This window comes from Pangasianodon hypophthalmus, chromosome 12 (assembly GCF_027358585.1).
Source record: "Pangasianodon hypophthalmus isolate fPanHyp1 chromosome 12, fPanHyp1.pri, whole genome shotgun sequence".
NCBI lineage: Eukaryota > Metazoa > Chordata > Actinopteri > Siluriformes > Pangasiidae > Pangasianodon > Pangasianodon hypophthalmus.
In genome coordinates this window covers 14,369,956-14,396,299 of record NC_069721.1, presented here as the reverse complement: position 1 = coordinate 14,396,299, position 26,344 = coordinate 14,369,956, and the positions used below count along the sequence as shown (strand labels likewise).

The window sequence follows — 26,344 nt, the reverse complement described above, 5'->3', positions numbered from 1 at the left end:
AAAGTTTAAGCTTATCTGTTTGAGTAGAGTGTATAGCTGAGGAGGTGAGAGAGCTGAACAGACTAATGGAGTAAAGCGCTGCTGCATTAGTCTCTCTAACTAGAGATGAAGTGAGTGCTAATTCCACTCCACTATCAGCAGGTAGTCGAATGGCAATGTAGGTAAAGTAGGAATCATAAACCACCGGGAACATAGACCAGCATCTTAATTAAGATTTGTATTTTCTATATATCTTATTTAATATTTGTTTTTGAAATTCTATATGTAGTTGTTTAAGGGCAAAAGATTTTCAGGTCACTAGCCAGGGATGTACTGAGTAATCTTTTTCATAAGAAACTGACCAGGATAAAGCATCTCACAAGTGTCAGTGACAGTCCCTGACAACTTCAGTGCCCAGAGCCTGCCTCTAGGCTTGAATAAAAGCCTTTTTAGGACACTTAAGTTATTTCTAGGCATTTGCATTTTCTCTGTGGGGGTGTATATCGAATACTTGTCAAAGAACAACATTTCAGCAGCACAACTTTGTACAATAGCGACCAAAAACTGCTGACAAAGCCCAAATGAAACCTATTATTATTAGAGTGGCATTTCAGTGTGGGTGGCATTTCAATCGACTGAAGCAGTGTGGTCTGAAGACGTATAAAAGCTGGACTGACTGGTTGTTACTAGCTTTTTCGCCAGAGGCATCAGCTGTATGTTGGCTAGATAAACAGCTTTGCACTGACAAACCAATATCAAACTTTTTTCCACGTCTGCCCTCTTTATTCAGTGGGATTGCAACATTTAAGGTATGCTGGTGTCTTTTTTTTTTTTTTTTTTTTTTTTTTAAAGCCGTATTCTGCTAAATCAGTTCTCTGTGCTACAATTAGCTAGTAGTTCTTACTCACAGGCTGATTTTTTTTACTACTTGATGTGATGTCAGGTTTTTCACACTACTGATTACTCATGGTCCCACTTAGATACCATTAGATAACATTCCCACTTAAATAACATTCGCACTTTCCCTAACAGTTTATGCCCAAGTCTCACCCCAGCTTCAGTGGATAATCTCATCTGGATGCTGTAGATTTATACCCAAGAACTGCAGCTGTCGAATCGAAGTAAATAACTTTGCATATTTATTGTTTCTCCCATATTCTGACTATGTCGTAAAGATATTAAAGGTCTCTCTCTTTTTTTTTTTTTTTTTTTTTTTTTTTTTTTGGTCAGGGATGCATTCCAGTTAAGCAATATCCAACAATAAGATAAATTCCGTTAATAATCAATAATCTGATCACTGACAGTTTAACAAAATTACGTCTGTTGTGAGAGCTCTACTTGCAAGACAAACTTTTTTTGTAGCTCACTAATTATAGGCAGGGAGTCTTTCTCCTCTTACTCTGATTCAGAGAAGAAGGGCGGCTTGTTCCTCTTTGTCTCCTCTGAGATCTGTGAGCTGAGGTGCACTCTTACACAGTGGTTAAGATTGAGGAATGGGAAGTGGCAGTATAAATCAGTAATGGCAGTGCAGATGTCCAATTGACGAGACAGGAAAAGCTTTTGAGAGCGGGCATTAATGAGGAGAAGGTTCTGGCCCAGTTGGCATTAGTCATAAACTAGGAATGAATGAACTGATGGTCACGTGACAGAATTAATAATAGAAGGGCAGCGTAAATACACACACCGACACAGACACAGACACACACACACAGACACAGACACACACAAAAGCAGGCTTAAGACTCATTTGTGCCTCTCGGTCTGGAATGCAGTTGGATTTCCTTGAATGGTGAAAATGGCCTTTTCAAGTGTCTCAGCATTCATACTTATAGCGAGGTCAGCGCATCCTTTTATTCAGAAACAAGACTGCATTGATCATTTACAATCAATATAAACAGACCTATAAATATATAAATGTCCTTCATGTGTGCGCAGTGTTTGCATTCCCAGTTGCACTGGAGCTGCGTTCTGGTCATACCAGTGACCATGTGCTGAGATGCAGTGGAGATTAAAAATGTGTACAGGCGCTATGGAGGCATGTGCATAACTCTGTAGTAAATGTTGCCTCTGTTTGTTCTGCATTTGGTCTTTGCCAAATGCAGACAGAAATCAGGGTTTGAGTTTCTCTTCTCATTTAATATCCCTCTTATCAACATTATGATTTCCCCCATCATTATATAGATAATCACTCTTTCTGTGTTTCATGTCTTATTTTGCTACACATGCACCACTGTTCAAACTAACTGATGGTGTGTTCAGAGCACTTGATTGCTTTTTGTGTTTTGTGGCTCCCACTGTCTCATCTCTCGTCTCTCATCTCTCAGGCCTTCTTTCAATTTGTCTTTATGTAGAATCAATGTCAGGGCCTGGAACCCATCCTATCTCCACACCCTCATTTAATTATGCATCACATTTGAGTGAGTGTGTGTGAGTGTGTGTGAGTGTGTGTGAGTGTGTGTGAGTGTGTGTGAGTGTGTGTATATTACTGTGGGTCTTGTCTGTGTGTGTGTGTGTCTGTGTGTGTGCGTGTGTGTGATCTGTAGTGAAATTGGAGCAGTGGTGATAGCAGTGTGCTGACGTGTCTCACTGGCGTCTCCAGTGTAATATAGTAATGGAACTTCCTCTCCAGTTTCGTGTGTGTGTGTGTGTGTGTGTGTGTGTGTACTAAGAGAGAGGAAATGTGCGTCTTGGTCTGCTAAAATACCAAATGTGTGGTTTGGCTGGCTAAAGTAAATACAGTAAGACTGAGTACGTCTGACTGGTTGGACTACATTAACACTGTACAACACACCCATGAAAGGTAGAATAACACCAAATATGAGCCAATTATCTGTTCAATTAATGACTTTATTTAGTTTGAATCTTGGAATGACTAATGCTAATGACGAACATTAATCAAAGGATTGTCTGCAGTAGATTTCTAACTAGATATTTTTTTTTTTTTAAGTGTGTAGTTTTGTATTCATTTTAATGGTTCAGGGGAAAAGTGCTTTACTTTGAGGGAAATAAAAGGTTCATAGAGCTCCATTTGTCTTAGAGATAACATAGATGACCTTTTCTTATTGTTAATAAAGGCAGAGGGAAAACTGACAGATTGATGAAAAGAGTGATGTGTGGATGAAAATTTACTGTGTCAAAAAGGTCAGTTTTCCACTGCACATTCAAACCCAGAACCTGTCCAAACAGGAACCAACAGAACTCAGTGTTATAGGTGTAGTTCTTTTTCCATGTACTTGAGAGGAAACTGGAACAACTACAGTGACAGCTCCGTCATCAGTTTAGTGTGCAGTGATGCCATTAAATTTAGCATGATATTAGTGATTGAAAAAGTCTGTGTCTGAGCTGTTTGGTGTCACTGTTCTGAGTGGTCTCAGAGTTGCTCCATATAGCCCTCACAGACCATATCTCTGCTTGGGTTTAATTAATTAAAAAAATATTAACTTTCATTGTATGCGTTTTTCATTGTTCTTCATCATTGTTAAATGAAAATGGACACAGGTACTGTTGTTATATATTGTGTTAAAGAAAAAACCTTGTGTTTCCACTGTTTTCTACTGTTTCCCAGGGCGTAGTGGTAAGGTTCATATTTCATAATAAAATAAATACATAAATAACTAAAAACAACCGCCAAAAGGTTTAGGCCACGCCCACTTTGATTCTCCTGAATGACTTTCTCCCCTGTATTTGTTCTCATTTCCTCCCACTTTGTCTTGTTCTTCCTCTGACTCTTCTGGTTTGAGATTGGAGCAGCGTGATCTCTGTGACACTGCTGGTGGTCAGTAGAGCAGAAGAGAGTGTATTCATAACAGCGGAATTCTAAAGATAATCATAGGCTGGGTCAGGGGACAGGATGAAATACTGTTAGCTTGGAGTATTACTGCTCTGTGTGCGCATGTGTGCTTGTATGTGTGTGTGTGTGTGTGTGTGTGTGAGGGTTTGAGGAAGCGAGAAGCTCTGATCCAACCTAGACGGTGAATGAGCCAAGATGATAAGAAGCAGAAAGAGGAAAGTCATGAGAGAACAGAGCAGAGGTGATGAGTAGAAACAAACACGCTCACCTGTGTCTGGTAATGTTCTTGTTAATATGGTTGAGTGTGCTTGCGCTATGGTTTTATATGAACTGGAGAATGTACAGAGAATCACACACCCTTCAGCGATGTACAGCAACGTATTTTAAGTAGCGACTCCACCTCAGTTTCAGTTCAGCGCTCTGGGGAATCTCTTTCATAGGGAGTATCACATAAATTCAATCAGAAATAACAGAATTTAGACACATTACAGCATAGGAATTGATTTTTATAGGCACTTCGATATACATCTTTATAGCTGTAATGGACTTGTGTACACAGTATGTTGTACACAGCAAACATTGACCTGCACGGATTCACAGTTAACTCACAAGCATCCTTTTATATCCCTTAAACAGCTGGTATAAAAGCACGTTTTGAAATAAGCATGGACTGTTAGTCCTACTTTCTGTCCAATCCAGCCAGTCTGATCCATATATGTATATTGAGATTTTCACTGCTGTAAAAAAATATTTGACACGTATGAATGTGTGGGTTCTGTACATTTTGGTTTAATTGTAATCAAAATCAAAATGTACGTACTAGCACAGTCGCATAAAAAAAAAAACCCATATATATATATATATATATATATATATATATATATATATACGCATTATACTTTGCATAACTACCACATGACAATATTTTTTTCCAGTATGTCAGCCTCTCTAGATGTTATTTCATTTAACCAATGTTGGTTAATGTTTCTCATATATATATATATATATATATATATATATATATATATATATATATATATATATATATATATATATATATATATATATAAAATGCATTATACTAATATTTTTACTAATACTAATATTATATAATATTTTTTTCCAGTATGTCAGCCTCTCTAGATGTTATTTCAATTAACCAATGTTGGTTAATGTTTCTCATCATGTTCTGCAGCACTGAATTATAAATGAACTTTTGAAAATTGGAGATAATTCTCAAATGTTACTTCTCAACCTGTGATCTGCCAGGTTGTCACTGGAGTAGCATGGGTGTTAGCCTAGCATCAGCAGCGGAAACTTGAATAAATTTAATGCTTTGCATGCATAATTTAGACTACAGTATCATTTATGTGAGAATATCTAATCAATTATTAAAGCATTTCTTACTACCTGGTTCACAAATGTACATCTTAGCCCCATTAGCTAACTTTCCTAACCTTACTTAAATGCAAAATGTGCTTATCGTCATCTTGATAATTGCAGTTCTGGGAAGTCGCAATGATGTTATGGAAATTTAAACAAAAGGTAGTTGTGTATACACTGTTCTGTGTAGCCTGACATTGGAGCCTCACAAGGTCCTTTACAAACCTCTGTGTTTATAAAAATATCGAAATACCAAGAATCCATTCAGAAATGCAAATAAATTACCTCCAAAATCTTAGTATCATGTTGATGTTTTACGCTTTTAAAAATCCTTTTGAAATTCGCTTGTCAATCCTGATCAGTAATTCAATGTTCATGCAAAATGTCTGCTTAAATTCATGGAAAGCTTTTACTTTTAGACTTTTAGTGCTTGCTTTTCAGTTGTGTGGCTCTATGAAATGGTAGATTTCCCATACAATTTATACACCTATTTACATCTTGCTGATGTGTAGGACATTTTTCAAATTGTAAGAATGTCTGTGGATTATTTAATAAATCTATTGATTTATCTTTTAGTAATATTTATGATGAATAAATCATAGTGTACTTTGTATACCCAATATCAATATTTTATTGGTCATCAGCCTCATTGCTCTCCACATACTGGTATTGCCATCAAGCCCTTAAACAACGGCCATGTTATTAGTATTGTATGACCAAGACATAAGAGGCTACCTCTTTATCATCTGTGCTCATGGAAACCTTTTATTTTTTGCTGCAAAAGAAAAAGAAAACATTTGGAAAACAACTAGATAACTATTAGAACTAATTAGGATTGGATATACTTTTCAGTACAACTCTTATGTACAAGGTATTGACAAAAAATGACCTTTGACCTTTTCCATCATGCACAACCCTTAATGAAGCTCTTAAAGAGCTATATATGATGAGGTGTCGACACTGCAGAGCTGACAGGTGTGCTTTTGTATTGTGGATTATGCAATATTTGCTTGCTAACGTGAAAGACTGCTGTACTTAAGTGTCATAAAACAAACGGATTAGCAAATAGATCACGTATCCTGTATAAATACATGTGGTGTAAAGTGCTATTTTGAAAATATCATTTAAAGTTGCAGTGTTGGTTGTAGTCCGTCTGGGACGTTCATAGGGAGATCATTTGTGTCTTGTTTTCTAGTAACTGTTATCTCAAATGCAGCTGAGCACAATCAAGAGCAGGGGTTGTCGAAGTTTTTGCAACCATCGACCTCTGTGAAATAAATTTCACCGGTTGTTGTTTGTTTTGGGGGGTTTCTCCCTTCACTTTCCTCTTCAGGAGGTGAAATGCATGCTCAGATGGGTTAAGGTCTGGTGATTGACTTGGCCAGTCTAAAACCTTCCACTTTTTTTCCCTTGATGAAGTCCTTTGTTGTGTTGGCAGTGTGTTTGGGTCATTGTCTTGCATTTCTCTGTAAATTGCATTCTGCTGCTACCAACATGATAAAGTCAAAAAGATTAGTAAGTCAGTTCCAGTAACAGCCATGCAAGCCCAAGCCATCACACTACCTCCACCATGCTTGACCAATGAGCTTGTATGTTTTGGATCATGAGCAGATCCTTTCTTTCTCCACACTTTGGCCTTTCCATCACTTTGGTAAAAGTCGGTCTTGGTTCTAGAACTTTCGTGGCTCTTCTCTGTATTTCTTTGCAAATTCCAATCTGGCCTTCTGCTCTCAGAGTCTTCTTCGAATGGTGGATTGTGATTCCTTCACCCTTGCCCTGTGGAGGATGTTGGTGATGTCACTGACCGTTGTTTTGGGGTTTTTCTTCACAGCTCAGTCATCAACTGCTTTTTTTTTTTCTTCCTTGGTTGACCTGTTCCATGTCTGGTTGTTAGTACACCAGTGGTTTCTTTCTTTTTCAGGACATTCCAAATTGTTCTATTGGCTATGCCCTTTGCTTGTGCAATGGCTCTGATTGATTTTCCCTCTTTTCCCAACCTCAAAATGGCTTGCTTTTCTCCCATAGACAGCTCTCTTGTTGGTTTATCCGTTTTAACAAGTACAGTCTTCACAGGTGAAACCCTAACCCAGGGCTCAGACCAAGAGTAGACATTCAGAGCTATTAATTGTTTCAACAGTTAATTTAAAGTTTATCCACGTACTATTGAAGCTAAGCTATGGATTGCAATACTAACACGCACTGAAAGTTACAGTGTGTCCATTGGCATGATAATGTCGAGTCATTCCCAAACTGTTGCTGATTTGAAAGCTAATCCAAATTCATTATTCAGTGTTGTTTCTGTAGATCATGCAGTTTCTTTCTTCATTTAATGTCTGTGATTCCTAATGTCCAAGTAGCAGCAAGGTAGTTGAATTGTTGTGTGCAGTTTATACCAATTATTAGTGAAATTATCCCTGCGTGTCAAACCACACTCATTTATCAGGGTCCTCCTCAGGGCTCTCCTTTACGTTGTTTGATCGTGTCTTAAGGGATTCATTATTGGTTTCATTATGGGTTTCTTTCCAGCCAACTTGGACACACTTGTCACTGCTTGTGTGTGTGTGTTTGTGTTTATGTGCAAAGCCGTGTTCATTAGGGAGAGCATTGCAAGACATCCATACGTTCAGGCCATGCAGGCAGGAGTGCTAACGCAGCGATGTTCCCTAACAACACGCTCAGCAGCGAGGGGAACAAGCCCCTGCCTGCCTAACTAACTCCCTCACTCCTCTTCCACTCCTTTTCCACTCTCAGCTCTCTATGTGTGTGTGAATGCTGTGCTGTTTCCTGCTTCTGTTTTGAGGGCCATGTCACCAGTTTTCAGTGGGAAAAGCTTAAGTAGTGGTTTACACCAGGTCACTCACTCTTCAGGGAGTTGGAAAGGGTTGCTGAATTATTTCTAGTTTTATAACTGTCCCTTTTTTCTCTGTCCTCATTTCTGTAGATCACCAGAAGCTGGAACGAGAGGCCCGAATCTGTCGTCTTCTCAAACACCCCAATATTGGTGAGTAGGTTCTAGTTTTAATGTGTTTTTCTTTATTAGTAATAGAGTTACTTGTTTATTAGTAATGCCAATTGTTTCTCTGTTGGCTGCTGGTTCAGTAGCAAAGGTTCCAGTTGTATGATTTGTGCTACCGGGCCAGGTTTGGAACCAACAGGAACTAATGGAACTTGAAGTTTGGTACCATTGGTACTTAAGCAGCTCCGTTAGTTGATATGCAACACCATATATACAGAAAACTAAAAAAGTGAACATTGTGCTGTTTTTCTCAACTAGCACAAGTTTAATTTTTCACAAACAGAAGGACTTTCATTTTCTGATCACATGGGTTTTTGTTTTGTCCTATATACATCAGAGTAATGTAATTTTTACTGTATAAATGTTTCACCTTATCGTAGTGCTGCACAAATAATTGCATTAAAATTGCAATGTCGTTTTCTTTCCCAGTGCAAGAACAGCTTTGATTCAGCAGCATTCGCACTCGAGCTCCCATTCCATAAAACAGAGTGCTACTATTCCCCCTTATTTGCTGTGACCAATGGAGATGTTGTACCACATGACCTCACACACAAACACACACACACACACACACACACACACACACACTTGAATTGCAGTGAATCTACAGAAGGAAAAGAGGAGGAATGTCAGAAATCTAAGCTGTGAGTGAGGTTTAAAGAGACCCAAACGTCTGCTTACAGTGAGAAAGAGTGAAAGTGTCCTAAACACATGATTAATATTATGTACTAAATATTAAATTCCCAATTACTAAACAAACAATGAGTAAATGTACAAAATGAATGACTATAGCGAGTGAGTCATGGCAACATGCACCGTCTTGAGCGTGTTTATTAAGACTGCTTTTCACTCGGATGGATGATGATGAGTTGCTGTGCACATAAGAACAGAAACATTTCTGCAACTAATTATTTAGCTAGCTGATTCTATTGCTGGATTCTTTTTAACTTATGATCTTGCTCTTGATATCATAATATGATTAAGATTTATGCGAAATAGCAGATATGTTGCTCTAGATTTTAGCTGTTTCAGTACAAATGTGCAGTAAATCAGTATTTCAAACTGCATATGAGCTGTCCTTCATAGACATCCGCTAGGATAACGGTGCTACCATGCTCTTCTGTGGTAATGTAAGAATTTAATAAGTATACATATTGTTCCTTATGAAATTGTGAAGAATCATGATAATTGCGATCTCAATAATAAGCCAAAAATTCCATGCTATATTCATTAGGAATCCATGCTATAGTTAATGAAATTTAAAAAGCCTTCATCCATGAGCCATCAGTGATTTTGTTGCGGTTAAGATATTCTTGTTAAAGGGTCAGTCAGACACAGAAACCATTTTAATTCATGCACTTATTTCATGTTAAGTTCAGCATAGCATCTTGCGATGAAATGATGCAGATCACCACTGTGATTGTTTCATTCTTCTCACAAGTCGGTGAGAAAAAACTAGAACAAGAACCAAGTTCCACAGGTTCTTGTTTATAGATGTTCAGTGGAAACTCAGCCTAACGCTACCCTACCCCTGTGTGTGTGTCCTCACAGCTGTGTGTGCATCAGTGTGTGTTTGTGAGTGTGGGAGAAGCCTATCTCATTGTTACAGGGGAAATAAAGGACAATGGTATGAGGGATGCTTAAAGAAAGCGACAGAGAGCTCGGCTCTATAATAAGGCCTATAAATAGTGTGTTGGGGTGGGGAATGGGTAGGAGCCAGAGGGGGCGCATGGTGCGGGAGGCTTTGGTGCTCATACGCAGTAATTATCAGCAGCGAGCCCAGGAATGCAGCGAGCAGGAGGAGCCCAGGAGAATGGGAGAAAGGATAAAAGAAACAGCACCTGGTTTAACCACCTAGTTATGTTTTGTTAAGCCTTGGTTTAAGATGCATTTTGGCACTGAATCTATTTCTGTTTTGAAGTCAGAAACAGATGAGTTTGGTGTTGCAGCTGCATAACCCAACATGTTCCCAACAAGTGGCTCTGTTCAGAAGCAGAGAAACCGGTTCTGAATTTCGATCCGGAACCGAGATTAGATTATTAATGTCATTGTATAAGCCATATAACAGGCTTGGAATCAGCACTTGATAATAAATTAACATCTGTCAATGCCAAGGTTTGCTGATCTGTTACGGTATATTTCTCCCAACCATCCTTTTTCCATCCCTCTTTCCTGCTGTAGTGAGAGTCGTGTGTTGCATATCGGCTCCCTGCACCTCGCTTTGTTTCCTGAGGCTTTTCCTTTTTGCTCGCTTGCTTTCCTCCCTTCCCTCAAAGAGACGGCTTGTCATGTTTTCTGCTTGGACTGCAGATAAATGCTGAACAAAAGGAGCAATGGCAGAAAAGAAATTGAGGGAGTTCTTGAGAGAAAAGAGAGGAGAGAGGTCAGAGTGCTTGTAGTTAGTGTATATTGTAGTTGGTCTTTTCTAACTCTTCCTCCCATATTTTCTCCTCTTAGCCTCTCTCTCTCTCTCTCTCTCTCTCTCTCTCTCTCTATCACTTCCTCGTTCGCATGACTTAACATACAATTTTATCCAAACCACATAGAATGAAACCATGATCTTGGATGATAGACGTGAACTGCTGTATGCATAGGAATGAAAAATGCAGTATGAAATGGAAAAGACAGAGGGGTGTGAGGGTAAATAAATTACAGGGATGTGAATGCACGCTCATCAGTTTTCCTCTCATCACAAAGAGAAACAATAAGGAAAATATTTAGGTAATCTAAGAATAAAGATGGTTCTTAAAGGTCAAGCCGGTGAATGTAGGATTTGGCAGTTGACCTCTCATTATATCAGCTGTCAATAAAATATTTACTAGGATGAAGAACTCTGGTCTCTGTGTCACCCCACACCCACCAATCAGGACTAGGAGGTGTCTCTATTTACCTGTCAATCATGTTGCCTGTCAGTTCAGAAAGCTCCCCCTCTTACACTACTATTTAGATGGTCTAGCCGAGGCACTTTTGTGTTTCGAGTGTGTGGCCTTGGAGGGGAAAGCTGAATGGTTTATGGCTGCTTATGGCTTTATACCACTCTGATGGTGTAAACCACACTGCGAAAAGATTTTAGATAAGACCCAGACAAACACTTTGTATTCACATTTAACCTTAAGCAGTAGTTCTAACTCCTTGGCCCCTCCACACATGAATCCTTGTGTTTGTCATTTTTTTGGCCATGTTTGTGGTTTTCCATGTTTCATCTTTTCTACTGCTCAATACACATGCTCTTAATAGGATTCTTGAGGTGTTTTACATAACAGTTAATGACATACCAGACTGGTGTGCTAATGTGAGTGGTTTCATATAGTTTTCTGTGTTTTTTGTGTATGGTGATACTCTTAAAAATGCTGTTTTTGTGGATAGGAATGCAGGGATAAAAACTATGTTTTCAAAAATATTTCTATACATGTGACCGGGGCCTAAGAGGATTTGAGAATCAGTTTGGTTTTGGGTGTCATCTGATTAAAACAGTGGATTCAGTGGATCCCTTGTCATTTTCAGCAAGGAGTACAATAAGTTAGAGACAATTACCGTTGCTTTAACAGATCTAACGCTCTGCATAGTTCAGTTTCATCACCAATCTAACCCACCTGTGAGGAAGTCGGTATCAGGGCAGTACCGGGCATCAGCTGAAACTCAGAGCTCTGATGTTGGTATTGAAAATGTAGACGTGGCATTGGTGCATGCCAAGTGCCTTTAATATACAAGTGCCTTAATATAGCCAGAAGTAGGTATTTTGTGAAGTAGGTAGTTAAAGTGTGCATGTGTCCTATAAAACTTACTTCTTAATGTACCATTTGTAAGGGTTAAATTTTTTTCTCTCTCCCTTCTTCCCTGTTTAGTTCTTCACCTAGTTGCTAAGTTGCTCTTTCTCTCAGGACTCCCTGAAGGCTTCTGCTATTCTGGGCAGTGTTTACTTACTCTTCCTCTTTCTCCCTCCATTTATCACTCTTTTCATATTTCTCTTCTTTTCTCTGTTCTCTCTCTCTCCCTCTCTCTCCAGACCCTCTTTTTTTTATAAAGGTTTTCACTCATCCTTCCTTCTCGTTCTGCCTCTCTCACACTTATTGTGTGACTCTCTGATATAATGATTGTATACACACACACACACACACACATGCACGCTCACACACACACACACACACACACACACACACACACACACACACACACACACCCTACCTTCCAGCCTCTGTGGACAGCCTCTTGTGTAATGATGTGATGGCAGAATAAGGTGTTTTAATTGATGTGTTATGAGAGCAGGTTGTTATTGGCTGTGTCTAATATTGTGTTTGCTTAAGTGCTTTGCTTTCATCACTAAACCTGAAGTCACATGCTCATTTTTCATTTTTTTTAACCTCCTCAGTCCGACTGCATGACAGTATTGCAGAAGAAGGTTTTCATTACCTGGTCTTTGACCTGTAAGTATGGCTGGAGAACATACGCACGAGCACATACACACGTGTTACATCAATACTGTAATATGATTAAAGAACCCTAGCACACAGCTCAATACACTGTTATTCCATGAGTGTGGATGCTACTGTGTAGTTTAGCAGTTTATGCTGTATGGTTTGTAGCACTGTTCTCTTAAAAGCAGTGGACTCCTTCATGCTAGCAGAATTTGCATTTTATTCAGCTGTAGGTAGAGTTGAAAAGAATTACAAAACCATACTATTGCAAACCAGAAGTGACTGCTGCACCATTGTGTGAGTGTGTATGTGTGCATGTGTGCATGCGTGTGTGTGTGTCTCTCTCTTCTGTGTCTCTGTCTGACTGTCTCTCTCCTTGTCTCTCTCTCTCTGGCTGTTTGTCTCTCTGCAGTGTGACTGGAGGGGAGCTGTTTGAAGACATCGTTGCCAGAGAGTATTACAGTGAGGCTGATGCGAGGTGGGCACTCCAATTCTCCAATTTACTGTTGCCGTGGTTACTGCTCTGCGCCCCGCAGCAAGCGGGTCACACACACACACACACACACACACACACACACACACACACATATGCATGACCATGATGTTGTGTTTTAAAAGCACACAGTTAGTGAGTGAGGAAGTGGAAGCTCTCTTAAGTGCAGTAAAACAAAAGTGCTCTTTAATGATGCCATTATGGAAGCGTTATTAGCTGAGTTATAACTTGTCAACAGGTGGATTCCCCACCCCCTACTCTCTTCTATACCCATATCCCCTCTCCTTCCCATCTGCTTTTTCTCATCCCTATCTTTCGTTAGTCTTCTCACGCCACTCCTCATTGTTCTCTCTCGTTTCCTTTTTCTCTTGCATTAGGCTGATGTGTTTACTCACCCTAGCAGCTAATAAGCACCTTAATAGGAAGCCACTTTTTTTCTCAATACTAGGGCTCCACAATATACCATTTGTTAACCATTCTCACAGTCTTAGCCTTTTCAATATAGATATCACCGAATCCTGCGATATACAAATGAGCATTGTACCAAACTGCAATTTTTGTGTTGTGAGAGCATTCTGACCGTCTCCGAGCTTCCAGATGAGAGGCTGTTCATTTTAGTCAAATTAATAAAGGTCCGTTTTTAACTGACCGTTTAACCATTGTTAATTCATGTCCCTCATCACGTTGTGTATGAATTATCTTCTTCAATCTAATTTTTTTCTATAATCATCTATTGTAATTCAACGATTATTGCCTATGTTCAAAAACGTTCTGGTTTTCGGCTCCCAAGTAGCACAACAGAAAAGTGCTGGCCCTATCGTCCAGAGATCGCGAGATCGAATCCCGATGAAGCCACAGCCATCCGTGGCCGGGAGTCCAAGAGAGCAAAACTGGCTGTGCTCTCAGGGAGGAAGGGGTGGCGTACTCTCTCTCTCCTGTCAATCACAGTGACGCTAGCCAATCATGGGTGTCTGTGAGCTCATGCATGCAGAAGTAGGCGGATAGTGCTTTCCTCCGAGTGTGTTATGCTGGCCCCTGACGTTGCATTTGCATGAGCAGCAGTTTGAAATGATGCAGTTGGCTGGCTTCAATATCAAAACCAGAAAATATCAAACTGACTGTAGATTAACTCTATGGAAAAACATAGTGTGTTTCCATAGAAGTCCAGCCATGCATTATTTTCCACCTAAATATCACATTTTACCCATAAATATGTCATATTACATATGAAACATCCATTACGATTTCCCTGTTACATTGTCTTTTAATAAATTGCAAAGCATATTACAATCGCAGTATGAAGTAGTAGGTAGCCATTTTGGCTACTAAATATAAGTTTCTCTGGAATTCTGTCAAATATTTTATCCTTGACACAAAACAAAACGTGCCTTGAATGTAACTGTTTACGTGCGTGACACTGAATCCTCAGTGATGTATGCTTTACATACGTTGTGCCTCAAGGTGGTCCTATTGCTCTTTAATGGATTATGTGCTGTATAGCTGTGATTTAACGTCTGCATCGCTGAGCTAGTGTTCTGATGTTCGAAGTGAAAACAGTCAGTTAAACTCAGCCTTAAATGCACGCTTTTATTCTCCAGTAGATAAAGCACTCATTTACGATTTTGAACTCTTCTGCTCGGTGGAGGGGACTGGAATTGAAACCAGGGTGTGTGGGTGCAGGACTGAGAAGAAAACAGACTTTTTTTTTTCCTGAACACTGGGATGCTTGCTGTCCTGGGAATGGAATGTTGGGCTCCAAGTTCAACCAAATTTGGGCAAAGAAAATTGCTGCCCTTTTCGATCATGAATAGACATTCACATTCTTCTTTTTCCAGTTTTACTTCTCTGGTATCGTCATCTGCCCTGCTCATCACATCCTTCTTCATTCCTTTCCTTATCTTTCCTTCTTTCTTCATCTTTCTCTCTCTATCTGTTGCTTGTCTCCCTCGCTCCTTCTTTGTCTCTTTCCACTCTTCTCAAATGTCACTTCAATTCAATTTACTTTATTGCTGTAACAAATTTATCCATCTGTTTGGCCAAAGCTTGGTCAACTGTAGACAGATGAACATCTGCTGTACAATATATTTTACCTCCAGTGATCAATGGCTATCCTTTAGCTCTTCTCAATAGGGGGAGAAGTCAGACTGAGCTTTGTAGTCAGTAAATACATGTACATCTTCTACATTTATTCATTTACCCAAGCTTTTCTATTCGGCAGTCTACAGCATATTGCTGTAGAACTGAGTGTTATTATAGCCAAATAACCAAAAACAGGTACAGAAATGACCGAGAGAGACACATTCCTTGTAGTTTAGTATTTAAGAGCTGACATGAGTGTAAGTGCTCAAGAGTATTCCAAACTCTGGTCAGAAAGCAGTCAAAGTATAAATCTTGAAACAATAGTGTCACTAACGGTAAAGCAGTAACACTCTAATGAGGAACTGTGAATCTTGTTGTGTAACAATAGCCACACACACACTAATAAGAGTACTGAGGTAATAAGGACCTGTGAGGAACAAACATTTACCTCAGAATGTACTGGTGAATCAAATCTAGACCTATACACTCAGAGGAACAGAGCAAAGAGTGGCTGTTTCTGCAGGATACAATAACGATGCCTGTAGTTTTAAGGTATTCACATTGGGGGTCTCCTTCTAACATTTTATCAGCGTGTGGGGGGAAAAAAAATACGTTGATTTAATGTGAAATGATGTAAATATTCACTGTGCCTTAGCTCCCACTCATATTCTCTCATTCTCTCCGTCTGTCTCTCGCTCTCACAGCCAGTGCATCAATCAGATCCTCGAGAGCGTCAATCATATTCACCAGCATGACATTGTGCACAGAGACCTCAAGGTGAGTTAGTGCCTATCGCCACGACAACCACCCTCAGCTTTCACCTGCGTTCAGTGTGTGTCCATGGTGATGACCTGCATCACTTTGATTCTCACACACACACACACACACACACACACACACACACACACACACACACACTATTGTACATCTTCCCAGTATTTAAGTTCACTTGCAAAAACACATACATCTTAATGCGTTTGTTCAGTCTGTATGCAAATTTTTTAGACCACTTAACTCTGCAGCCTTGACCTGCTAAGTGTTGGCATAACAAAAATATTTTCATTTTGAGAAAAAAATCTGAGGTTGCAGCCCTCAGAAGGCCTTTGCTATAAAGGAGATGGAAATGTTAACTGAAATGCAGCAACTCTTTTGGCTAGTCGAGCCCTCAGGCCCTTCATTGGTGTTAAGGTTCAGCACTCTGTAGCAGTGGAACTGCCTGATTGAGGTCTGTATTTTGTAATTGTGATGCCATTGTGTGCACAGTGCTGCTAGTGCAGAGAAGAATGTCGACTCGCAAAGACATAAAAACCCTCTCGTCCTACTTGCAGACATAAAGAACTGTTATTAACATGATGCTTACATCTCACACACAAACACACATGCATACACTCACTGCTCATCCTCATTGTATGTGCGTCAAATGTTGAGTAGAAGAGATGTTTGGCACGCTTCTGGTTGCCATGGTGACAGACGTGATATGACTGTTTTAATATTCTCCCAGACTAAAAGAAATTCACTCATAAGCCTTCCCATTTCAGCCATTTCAGTGCTTTTTGGCTACTCACTTTTCAAAACCTAGCCTCTAATGAAAGATTACTTGCTATATAATGTGTGTGTGTGTGTGTGTGTGTGTGTGTGTGTGTGTGTGTGTGTGTGTGTGGATAGGCATGTAAAGAAATTCCTTTAAGCTGGAGATTTGGAATCCAGTCCTTGTGGCAGCATTTATGAGAAAATCATCAGATTTATGAGAAAGCGCAATCATATATGGAAGGCTGCTATTAATTTTTCAGTGTGAAATGTCAAATGGACGTTGCATTTTAATTTTGGAAGCCATTGCATATTTCTGTGCACAAAAAGGCAAACTTAAATACATGGTTTGCAAATGAAATTGAATTATGTCTCAAATTATGTACATCCATAAGAGAAGTTCAAGTATGCTTAATGGCAGTTGGAATGGACATTATTATTATTATTATTATTATTATTATTATTGACAGTAATATTTTCTTTTAATTGGTTTATTTAGGGCTTTAGATTAGCTGGCTAAGGTGTGGTAGGAGAGGAAAATTTGTTATCATAATATGTGCAGTGGCTGAGGGTCTCTGAGGGCTAGGGGTGGCAGAGTGAATTCTCATACATGTTTACAGCATCTTTTTAAGATTGCTAAGCATGTAGACTGTACGGGGTTATACCTGCCTGTGTTTCACTGCTGACAGAACGACAGTTGCTGGCACCACTTTATAGACCACGCTATAGAGGCATGTTCCTCTTGTGTCCTCCTTAATTTATACTACTCAACTTTGGTACATTTTTGCTCAGTGTAATTGTGGTAGCATAAGGCATGTAGCTCTTTTAGGGCAGCAGGATTCTGGCCTTGGGTAGGAGTTCTGCAGCACGCTGACTACATAAAACACACATTTATAGCATTCTAATATTTTCATATGCCAGCATTTACCTGGTCATGTCCACACCAGGCTCTAGCTTTGCCACACCCACATATCATGAAGGGTCTGATCTCTAAAGAGCTCAACTTTGGTATCTGTCTTTCAGCATTAATAAAGAAAGAGCAACATCTGGAGCTTCTTAACCTAATAAGCAGATTACTGCCATTCAATTCGAATGTATTTAAGACTGTAAATGTGAACATCTACACTAGTTGTGCTTTGAACCCTGTAATTGTAAACTGCTAAACAATGCTGTGTGTGTGTGTGTGTGTGTGTGTGTGTGTGTGCAGCCTGAGAACCTGCTGTTGGCCAGTAAGATGAAGGGAGCAGCAGTTAAGCTGGCTGACTTTGGACTGGCGATTGAGGTACAGGGAGACCAGCAGGCATGGTTTGGTAAGAGACATAATGTCTGATGCAGTTATATATATATTCCTTTACTATAAAACCTCCCTCCCTTTTATGGAAAATTGTAAGGTAGAAGTTCCTGGAAAAATTGGGAACTTACCATGGCTGGTTCTAGACTGAGCCTGTTTCATACTGGCAGAGAACTGGGACTGGTGACTGTGCTCCAAATATGCCAAGTTATACTAAATCTTCCAGGCTGAGCATGTACAGTGCCAGAGGTGGGCAGTTCCACTCGAGAGTTTGATCCGCAGCCCATACAGCTTCTTGTGCTTCATAGCCCAAATCCTTAACCACTCAGCTAACAGTAAGCTCAGGTAGTATACTAGTATAGTAGTATTCCCACCCTGCACCCAGGGAATATTCCCACCCTGCACCCATTCTTCCCAGGATCCAGCATGACCCTGACCAGGACTCTTCGTTCGCCACACTTAATTCACTCATGATGCACTGAGGAAAGCCTCTCTCAGGCCCTGTGAGTCTATGTGTAAGGGCCTTAATACATTACGACACTGTTGCGCATCAGTGGCTGATCATTGCCAATAGTTACTGCAGCGTGTCCTGCACCCTTTGTCTTTGACTGATGAGCATGACTGAGCATATGGAAAAGATTTTGGTGGCTGGCGTTTAAGAGATTTGTCTGATTTTCTGGTTATTCAGTCTTGCAAATTAATGGAATAAAAAAAGACATAAAAGGGAGCCAAGCTGGTAAACAACACCCCCAAGAGGCCATACACAATGTATCTCATTTTTTTAACTTCTCTTCATCATTTCTCAGCTTTAGCTCAGCTGCTCTAGCTAGCTATATTTTTTATAATGAAATGGCTGAGTAGAGTGAACTGACCATTCAAATTCTGACACCATTTCATCAGTTAATTTGTTCAGCTACATCCCAAACCGCATACTACTGCACTAAATAATACCCTATACTACCAGTAGTATGTGTTTTGAAACTGAGAGATTTTCTGATTTTTTTTTTTTTTTTTTTTAAATTATGAATACAAACCTCTTTCAACTTTTGACAAGTGATTTCCTTTCTCACAGTCTTGAAGCAGCAGGAGATGATTCTCAGTCAGACTTGGTGCTAATTCTATGGCTCAGAGTGTCAGGGTGCACAGGGGAACTTGAGTTCTGTCAGTTGAAAGAGATGCCATGCAGTCAGTTTCATCTTGTGTAGTAATTAAACTGGATCATACGTTAAGGTGATGGAAGAGGAAAGCAACACACAGCCCAAGAGCTTGTTATTAGCAGAATGTTAAATTCCGCAGGTCCTCCATTGACCCAGTACTGACTCTGTCAGCGTTGTATCACAGAGAAGCAGCCATGATAGGTCACCTTTTTTTTTTTTTTTTTTTATAAAGTATTTATGTGGGTGGGTAAACTGCTGTTAGGGTCATGCCTTTAAAGAGGAGCTCCGACTCCCAGGACATGTAACCCTTAAACTACACCCCTGTATACACGCCATATATAGTAGTACAGCAAAGTGATGTAGTGCCATTCAATGCAAACAGTTACTATACAGCTCACTTTAAAGCAGTATCACCTCTACGAATGCCTGTTTATGCATGTTTGCTAAAATTTAAAAGAAACACTGACATCAGTTGTCTACATAACTAAACTGTTCCACTAGCACAGTAACTGTGTTTAGTAGAATGTATAGACAAGTATAGATAGTTTAAGTCCTAAAATCTGAAGTTCAAAGCCACTGTAAAATCTTTAATATACAGATATGTGTGACTGCATCACAATATTTGAATTATGTGGTAATGTGCCAGGTTTTCAACCAAACCATTAAACTTAAACTAGTGCTCTGTCCATAGAATACCCTACTCATTGCCTGTTATGTTGCTTAGTGTCATGCCTAAGAAAACGCTTGTTCATGATAAAACCACTGTAGTGCGCTCCCTCTCACAGTTTATAGCTTTATTAAGCCTGGGTCAGTTAAGAGATGGCTTCTGTTTCTGCCCAGTTAAAAGCCAACTAACAGCAAGTGATGTGACAGTATGGTTTTTTCAAGAATCCTAAAGCAGATTTTGTTGAAAATGATAAATTATTTTTCACTACCCATTCACTAATATGTAAATATTCTGTTAATTACTCTAATCTAAATGTAATGCCTTTAATCTGTCTTTGGATATTAAATAATATTAAAAAGTGCCTCTGACAGATATGGATCATTCTGTTATTGTTCTTTGGGACAGGCTTTGCAGGCACTCCTGGCTACTTATCTCCAGAAGTCCTGAGAAAGGACCCTTATGGTAAACCTGTGGACATTTGGGCCTGTGGTAAGTTTTTTGTTTATCTGGACTACAATCATTCATCTGATTCAACTCCATAATATTTACTCTCTTACACTATAAGTCTGTATGTTTTTTTTAAATCTGTATGTTCACTTACACATCTCTATATACTCCATCTCTTTCAGGAGTTATCCTCTATATTCTTCTTGTGGGATATCCTCCATTCTGGGATGAAGATCAGCATAAGCTGTACCAGCAAATCAAGGCTGGTGCCTATGATGTAAGTACAGCCTGTTCCTAGTGATGTACCCTCTGGAGTTCCCTGGAGGTTTTTTTTTAAAAATCATATTCATAAACCTCTCTCAATTTCACATCAGAGACCATAATTCTACAACATGGACAAAAGGATGCAATGTTTGGGCGATCTAAAACTTTCTTTGCCCAAATTTGATTTTATTAGTTTGTCCTTCCATTTCAGACACACAGTAATTATCCTAAACATCACAATAAAGATGCAAACGTTATTAATTTACAGTGAATGATTGACAACATACCTTGCCGTGTGTGTGTGTGTGTGTGTGTTTGCGTGTGTGTTACATTTTTTTAAGCACACTTCTCAGGTATGGAGTTGTAATTCTAGGGCATTCCCAAACACTATATGAGTAGGCTACAATTTAGGGCACTTTCATGCCTATTAGAGAGAAATTGATATTTTTGTTTTGTTTGCTCTTTGGCTTTGGTTTGTTTTCTCACTTTACATAATTACACAGTCCAAGAAGAAAAAACATTGACTGAAACTCCTTCATTTATTGGTCAGAAATATGATGATGGAAAAAAAGTAAACAAACCTTTACCGAAATCATAATCACCTGAGCACAGAGATCACGGGGCAGCAGTCAATTAAGAAATATTGCACAAGCAAGAGTGCTGTTGTAAAGAATATCAGCACAGCTGTGGCTATCTGCAGCAGTCACAGCCATGATGATATTCAGTACAACAGCATGATTGCAAGTGTATTATTACTTTGGTGCGAAAAAGGAAATCGCACCAGCATTCGATTCAAACGGGCTAAAGGCTGCATATGTGAAAGTACCCTTAAAGATCACATTCTGTCCAGCACAGCTGTGCTGCTGTAATGACTTAAATTTGGAGGTTTTAGGGAAAAAAAATACTTGGTTACATTCTTCAAGCAGTATTCTCTCCATATATTTTGCAGTTTGTGAATGTACAGTATATTGTTAAAAAATATAGTTGTAGATCTGAAAAAGTCATAATTAGCCAGGCTTCAAGTATCTTTCAGAGACCGGAAGCTCATGAGGCTATCTTTTTCCATTATGGTACAAATGCTCTGTTCCGGGGCTTGGTGGTCTGACAGGCTGGCTGCTTAATTTTTGATTGAGTGTAAATTAGAGCTGTGCCAGAGCTATTGATCCTGTCATGCCTTTCCTGACGCATTGCAGAGAGATGACTTACCGGGAAGAACTGGATGATTCTTCTCAGTGTGCAGATGTGCAAGTGTCTGTCCTTTTTTAGAAAACATGAATAAAGTTGTAATGAATAATGTACGTCCTTGCACATCTGTGCAGCTTAAAGAAAAGCAGAAAAAAAGTCTTCTTATGGTGACGATTGGTTCTTTAAACTATGTGTAGTTTTAAAATGCTTCTGTGTAGTGGTGTGTGGGCAAGATATAAACGTAGATTCAACATTAGGTAAATTGTCTGACTGGTACCACTGTCCTCTAATCTAATAATTTGTGTCTCACTGAGGTGTTAATTTGCAAAAGTAACATTTATTAGAACCCCAGCTGTGGCCATAGCATTATCCACTAGTTGGTGTAGTAAAGAAACAAAATGACACAGCATTTCCCGCTGCTTCCTTGCTATACTCCTAATTTGATTATCCCCCACGTCAGACGGTTTGTTGGTCTGTTAAATGCGCATGAGGAATTTACTCCTATGCATGCAGAGTACATATCTAACACTTTGTATCATTCTTGCTGCCACACTCCAGTTTCCTTCTCCTGAGTGGGACACTGTCACCCCTGAGGCCAAGAACCTCATCAACCAGATGCTGACCATCAACCCAGCCAAGAGGATCACTGCTGAGCAGGCCCTCAAGCACCCATGGGTCTGCGTAAGTAATTGCTTCCAAGATCTATAATTCTCGCAAGCTGCAGGCTGCAGAAACCCATTAAAAATCAGCAGCGCCTTAGATTCTTTCAGGATTTTAATCCATCTCTAGTCTAGCCATCTAACCTTACTGCATCTGAGCAGGAATGCCTGACTGCAGTCTTGGAGTCCAGCGCAGTTTGTGTCTCACTGAGTATCACTGTTGGGACCAGTGCTGGCCTGAAACACTGGATCAGATTGGGCTTCTTGTGAGCATCATGCCTGTGATGTTTTGTGTAACTAAGCAACAGGGGTTTGAAGAGAGTTGGCTTGGTTACTAAGAGGATGTCCATATTAGATCAGTATTTGGTATCACACAATGCCCAGAGCTCTGATGCTAGTGATTTATTGAAAACCAGGCTCAAAATGGCATTGGTGCACCTTTCATTTGGTGATTTCCTCATTCTGACACTTAATAAACGTGGTTATTAAGAGGTGAACTGAATCAGAACCTGGTCTTCCAGAGTTGTGCACGTCTTCCTTAGGAACTAAAGAAGAAAATCAAACACAGTTGCCAACGCTGTCTCTTAGGATCTTGATACTGAATATATTTTACTTTAGATACTTCCGGTGGTGATCAAACTGATTTTTATTTCTCAATTTTACTGTTCAGCAACGGTCTACTGTGGCCTCCATGATGCATCGGCAAGAGACTGTGGAGTGTCTGCGCAAGTTCAATGCCCGGAGAAAACTGAAGGTATATTTCCATTATAGTTCCTGCATAGTGGGACAAAATTCAACAGAGTAGGTAGCACAACATAATCCATGTCACTCTCTCTCTCTGTCTTTCCATTCAGGGAGCCATCCTTACCACTATGCTGGTTTCCAGAAACTTTTCAGGTGGGTCCCTGTTGCTTGCTCATGGTCAGGTACACAAGCCATGGACCAAGCTGCTGTATCCCCATAACTGTAGGCACAATTGAAGATGTATTTTCAGCTAGCTGTACAATCAGGTAGTACAAGGTCTGGAAAGACTGAGAGCATAGATGCCTTAAAAAGTTATGGACTCTTATTTCTAACTCCACATTTCTGCAGGGGACACAGATGAATTGTTTAACCATCTTAGCTTTCTTTAGCTACTACAGAATTTATAAATTGATAATATGTGGTTTTTACTTATGACTTCCTGCTCATTTTTTCAATGTCAAGGCAGGTTCTTTTCTTTGGTCTTTGGTGTCACAGGCTAACAGGTTGTATTTTGTGCCAAATACAGAAGTTTTTAATGAGCTTGAGTATTGGTTAGGTCACATTCTCTCAGGGGTTGTATATTTTCTGTAGCGTTATCCAACTGAACGCCTCTCTGTCCAATAGTGGGCCGGCAGCATACCAGCCCTGCTGCTCCCACCACCAGCACTGCCGCGCTTGCACAGGAAGGTATGTGAGAGTGCATCTCCTCACCTCTCCACCAGGGGGGGCCCAGATAGCCCCATCCACCTTGTCCCCACAAACCTGACCCTGTCTTTGCTCCACCCACTCAGCATGTAGCCAGACGCCTGCCATGCCTGCTCTCACATAAAAGCACACACGCATTCAATTTCATGAAAAATCACTGCCAGTTGGTCCAGGATGACCAAGTTCTTGATTTCATACACGTACGTGGCCTGTTTCCATTTGACCAAGATTAACATTCATAACAGCCATGTGCACCATGTACCGTCCTCATGCACCATGGTCTTCAGCCTGCGCTGTCCTTTAACTTTTAATCCAGTATTGTTTAGTGTTTAAGGACAAAAAGCAGATCCTGCCACTTGTAAATGTAAACTATCTTTCCTGTAAATAGTGTTTGGACACATGAGGAATAAACACTCCTCAGCTCTCTGGAACTTCGAATGATTGTTTTTTTGTTTTTTTACCTCACACCCATGGATTGTTCTCTCTGTATATTTGAATAGATGTCCTTTTTCAAACGTCTGTCCTTTTACGCGACTTAAATTTGAACGCTGGTATACCAGGCAGGAGTCTGATCAATATCACCTCACCGCATTCATTATAGTGATCGCTGTCTCCAGTCAGCCCACAACCGGCCAGCATGACGTATCTGTTATGTATGTGACTTATCTGTTATGTATCTGCTTTATTTAGTCCCTTTTTTGGGAGGTTATATTTTCCCCCCGTTTTAGAGCTGTTAGGTAGCCTCTGCTTTAGCTGGAGATGTGGAAACCAGCTCTGTCTTCTCTCCCAGCTCGAAACTCTGCATCCTGGGCAGGGTAGAGAGGCCTGGTAGTATGGAGGCTGAGATCACAGTTTTCAGATCGTAGTCTCTCATCCCTTGCCAAAGCAGACTTGTTCAGCCCAGCTTAGCCACCATTTCCCCCCTCCTTCTCCCTTAAACCCTCACCCCACCCCCTTGCTGAGAGTGCGGGGGTGTGCTACATGGCTGGGCAGGAGCGGGGTTGGCTTGCTGCCAACCGTCAGACCTGGTGTAGAGTGGCGCATGGTGCCAGCACGTGCCAGGTGGTCGGCATGAAAGAAGGCCCACTGGAGGCCAGACAGACGATGCTGTTCATGCTACTGAGTCAGGAGGGAATGGAAGAGCACAGAAGTCCTAGCCATCCCAAAACAGAAGGGAAATTTGTTTTTACACAGTTTTCTGTATTCTTTTGTCATACTGATATCATATCGATTTGGTCATTCCAACAGAGTTTTCCAACATGATTAACATTATTAATTTTAGTTTTTGTTTGTTGAGAGATTTCAATGCTTTGGATGCTTTTATCTCTCCCACAATAACGGCTAGCCTTTATAAGGTCTATACTACAGGTATGTCTTAGATAATCAGTTACATTTGTACTGTGGTGCCAATTGGCATTAATTATTTTGGAGTCATCAAGTCACAGCTCTTTCTACCAAGTCTCAACCATACCCAGTAAGTGTCTGACTATATAACATCATCTCATTGCAGATACTAGGATACCTGTTTAGATGCTTGACCAATAGAGACACAGTATCAGGCTTTCTCTTCTATATCTTCTCCATTATGAGCTTTTTGCTTTACTAACAAATCAACTGATTGCTGACAGTTTAGAATTTGCTGCTTGACAAATTTTGATGCATGTCTCAGGTTTTTGCCTCAATCAGATGCTATTTTCTTTGATTCAGTGCTTGCAAGCAAACCATTTATATCACAAGATGTTCTGTTCTTTGTTGCTGTCCTTTCCCACTACGTTTCAAGGGCATTTTCACACCTGACCTAAATACTCAATAATAATCTGTACCCAGGATTGATTTTGGGCTTGTTTTGGTAGAGGGCATCATCACATGTTTGTTTTCACACAGATACTTTCCTTAGAACTGTGAAGTGTGAAAATTTATGCAGAACAGCTGCTGTATGTGCAATTTTGTTTAAATTAAATATTTCTTTGTTTAAATTAAATATGTCTATTCTATAACACAAGAATTGTGAACAGTGTGGGTGAAGCCTTGCAGTAGAACCTGGTCACTCATGTACTTGGATACAACTCTCGATTTTCCACTTGTGTTCAATTGCCTTCTTTACTCCATTCATCTAGAAGACATTCTGTCCCCTCAGCAGACCACATTGCTTTCTCCATTACTGTGAAAGTTGAAACAGGAAGTAACACACCACTAACAAGTCGAACTAGTTCTGTTATTTGCCGTTTAGCTCTGGGAGAAAATAGCCTTATTGCAGTCTTGAAGCTAATCCCAGACCAGAGTTCACAGGTGCACCCAAGAGCTGTTCCCTGGACCACACTTTGGAATCAGAAACAGCTGTCACATTCCACCAAGCAAACTAAACTGCCTCGGGAATAAAGGTCAAGTGTGAAAACGCCCTCAAACGATCTTCTAGTGGCACTTTTTAAGCTTGAGAAAAATTGCCTGATTTAAGAAGCATTATAATAAGTTTCTTGTTTGTGACTGGTGACTTTATGATCAAATCCAAGAAAAGAAATTTAGGACACATCTTTCATGTCTTG

The 26,344-nt window shown here is 40.0% G+C and overlaps 1 protein-coding gene across 16 annotated transcripts in view; it reads left to right on the top strand.

The window, feature by feature from the left end:
* Positions 1–26,344, top strand: part of camk2g1 (calcium/calmodulin-dependent protein kinase (CaM kinase) II gamma 1) — a 60,912-nt gene that overhangs the window by 23,427 nt on the left and 11,141 nt on the right. For 10 of the 16 annotated variants that reach the window (XM_026915402.3, XM_026915399.3, XM_026915403.3 and 7 more), the window contains exons 3-13: positions 8,094–8,153; positions 12,538–12,592; positions 12,996–13,061; positions 15,860–15,932; positions 17,890–17,992; positions 20,203–20,286; positions 20,427–20,521; positions 22,252–22,374; positions 23,023–23,106; positions 23,207–23,249; positions 23,721–23,783. In XM_026915402.3, coding sequence (XP_026771203.1) covers positions 8,094–8,153; positions 12,538–12,592; positions 12,996–13,061; positions 15,860–15,932; positions 17,890–17,992; positions 20,203–20,286; positions 20,427–20,521; positions 22,252–22,374; positions 23,023–23,106; positions 23,207–23,249; positions 23,721–23,783 — 849 coding nt within the window. The remainder of the gene's footprint in view (positions 1–8,093; positions 8,154–12,537; positions 12,593–12,995; positions 13,062–15,859; positions 15,933–17,889; positions 17,993–20,202; positions 20,287–20,426; positions 20,522–22,251; positions 22,375–23,022; positions 23,107–23,206; positions 23,250–23,720; positions 23,784–26,344) is intronic. The other 6 variants (XM_026915408.3, XM_026915407.3, XM_026915401.3 and 3 more) reach the window with 1 other exon arrangement.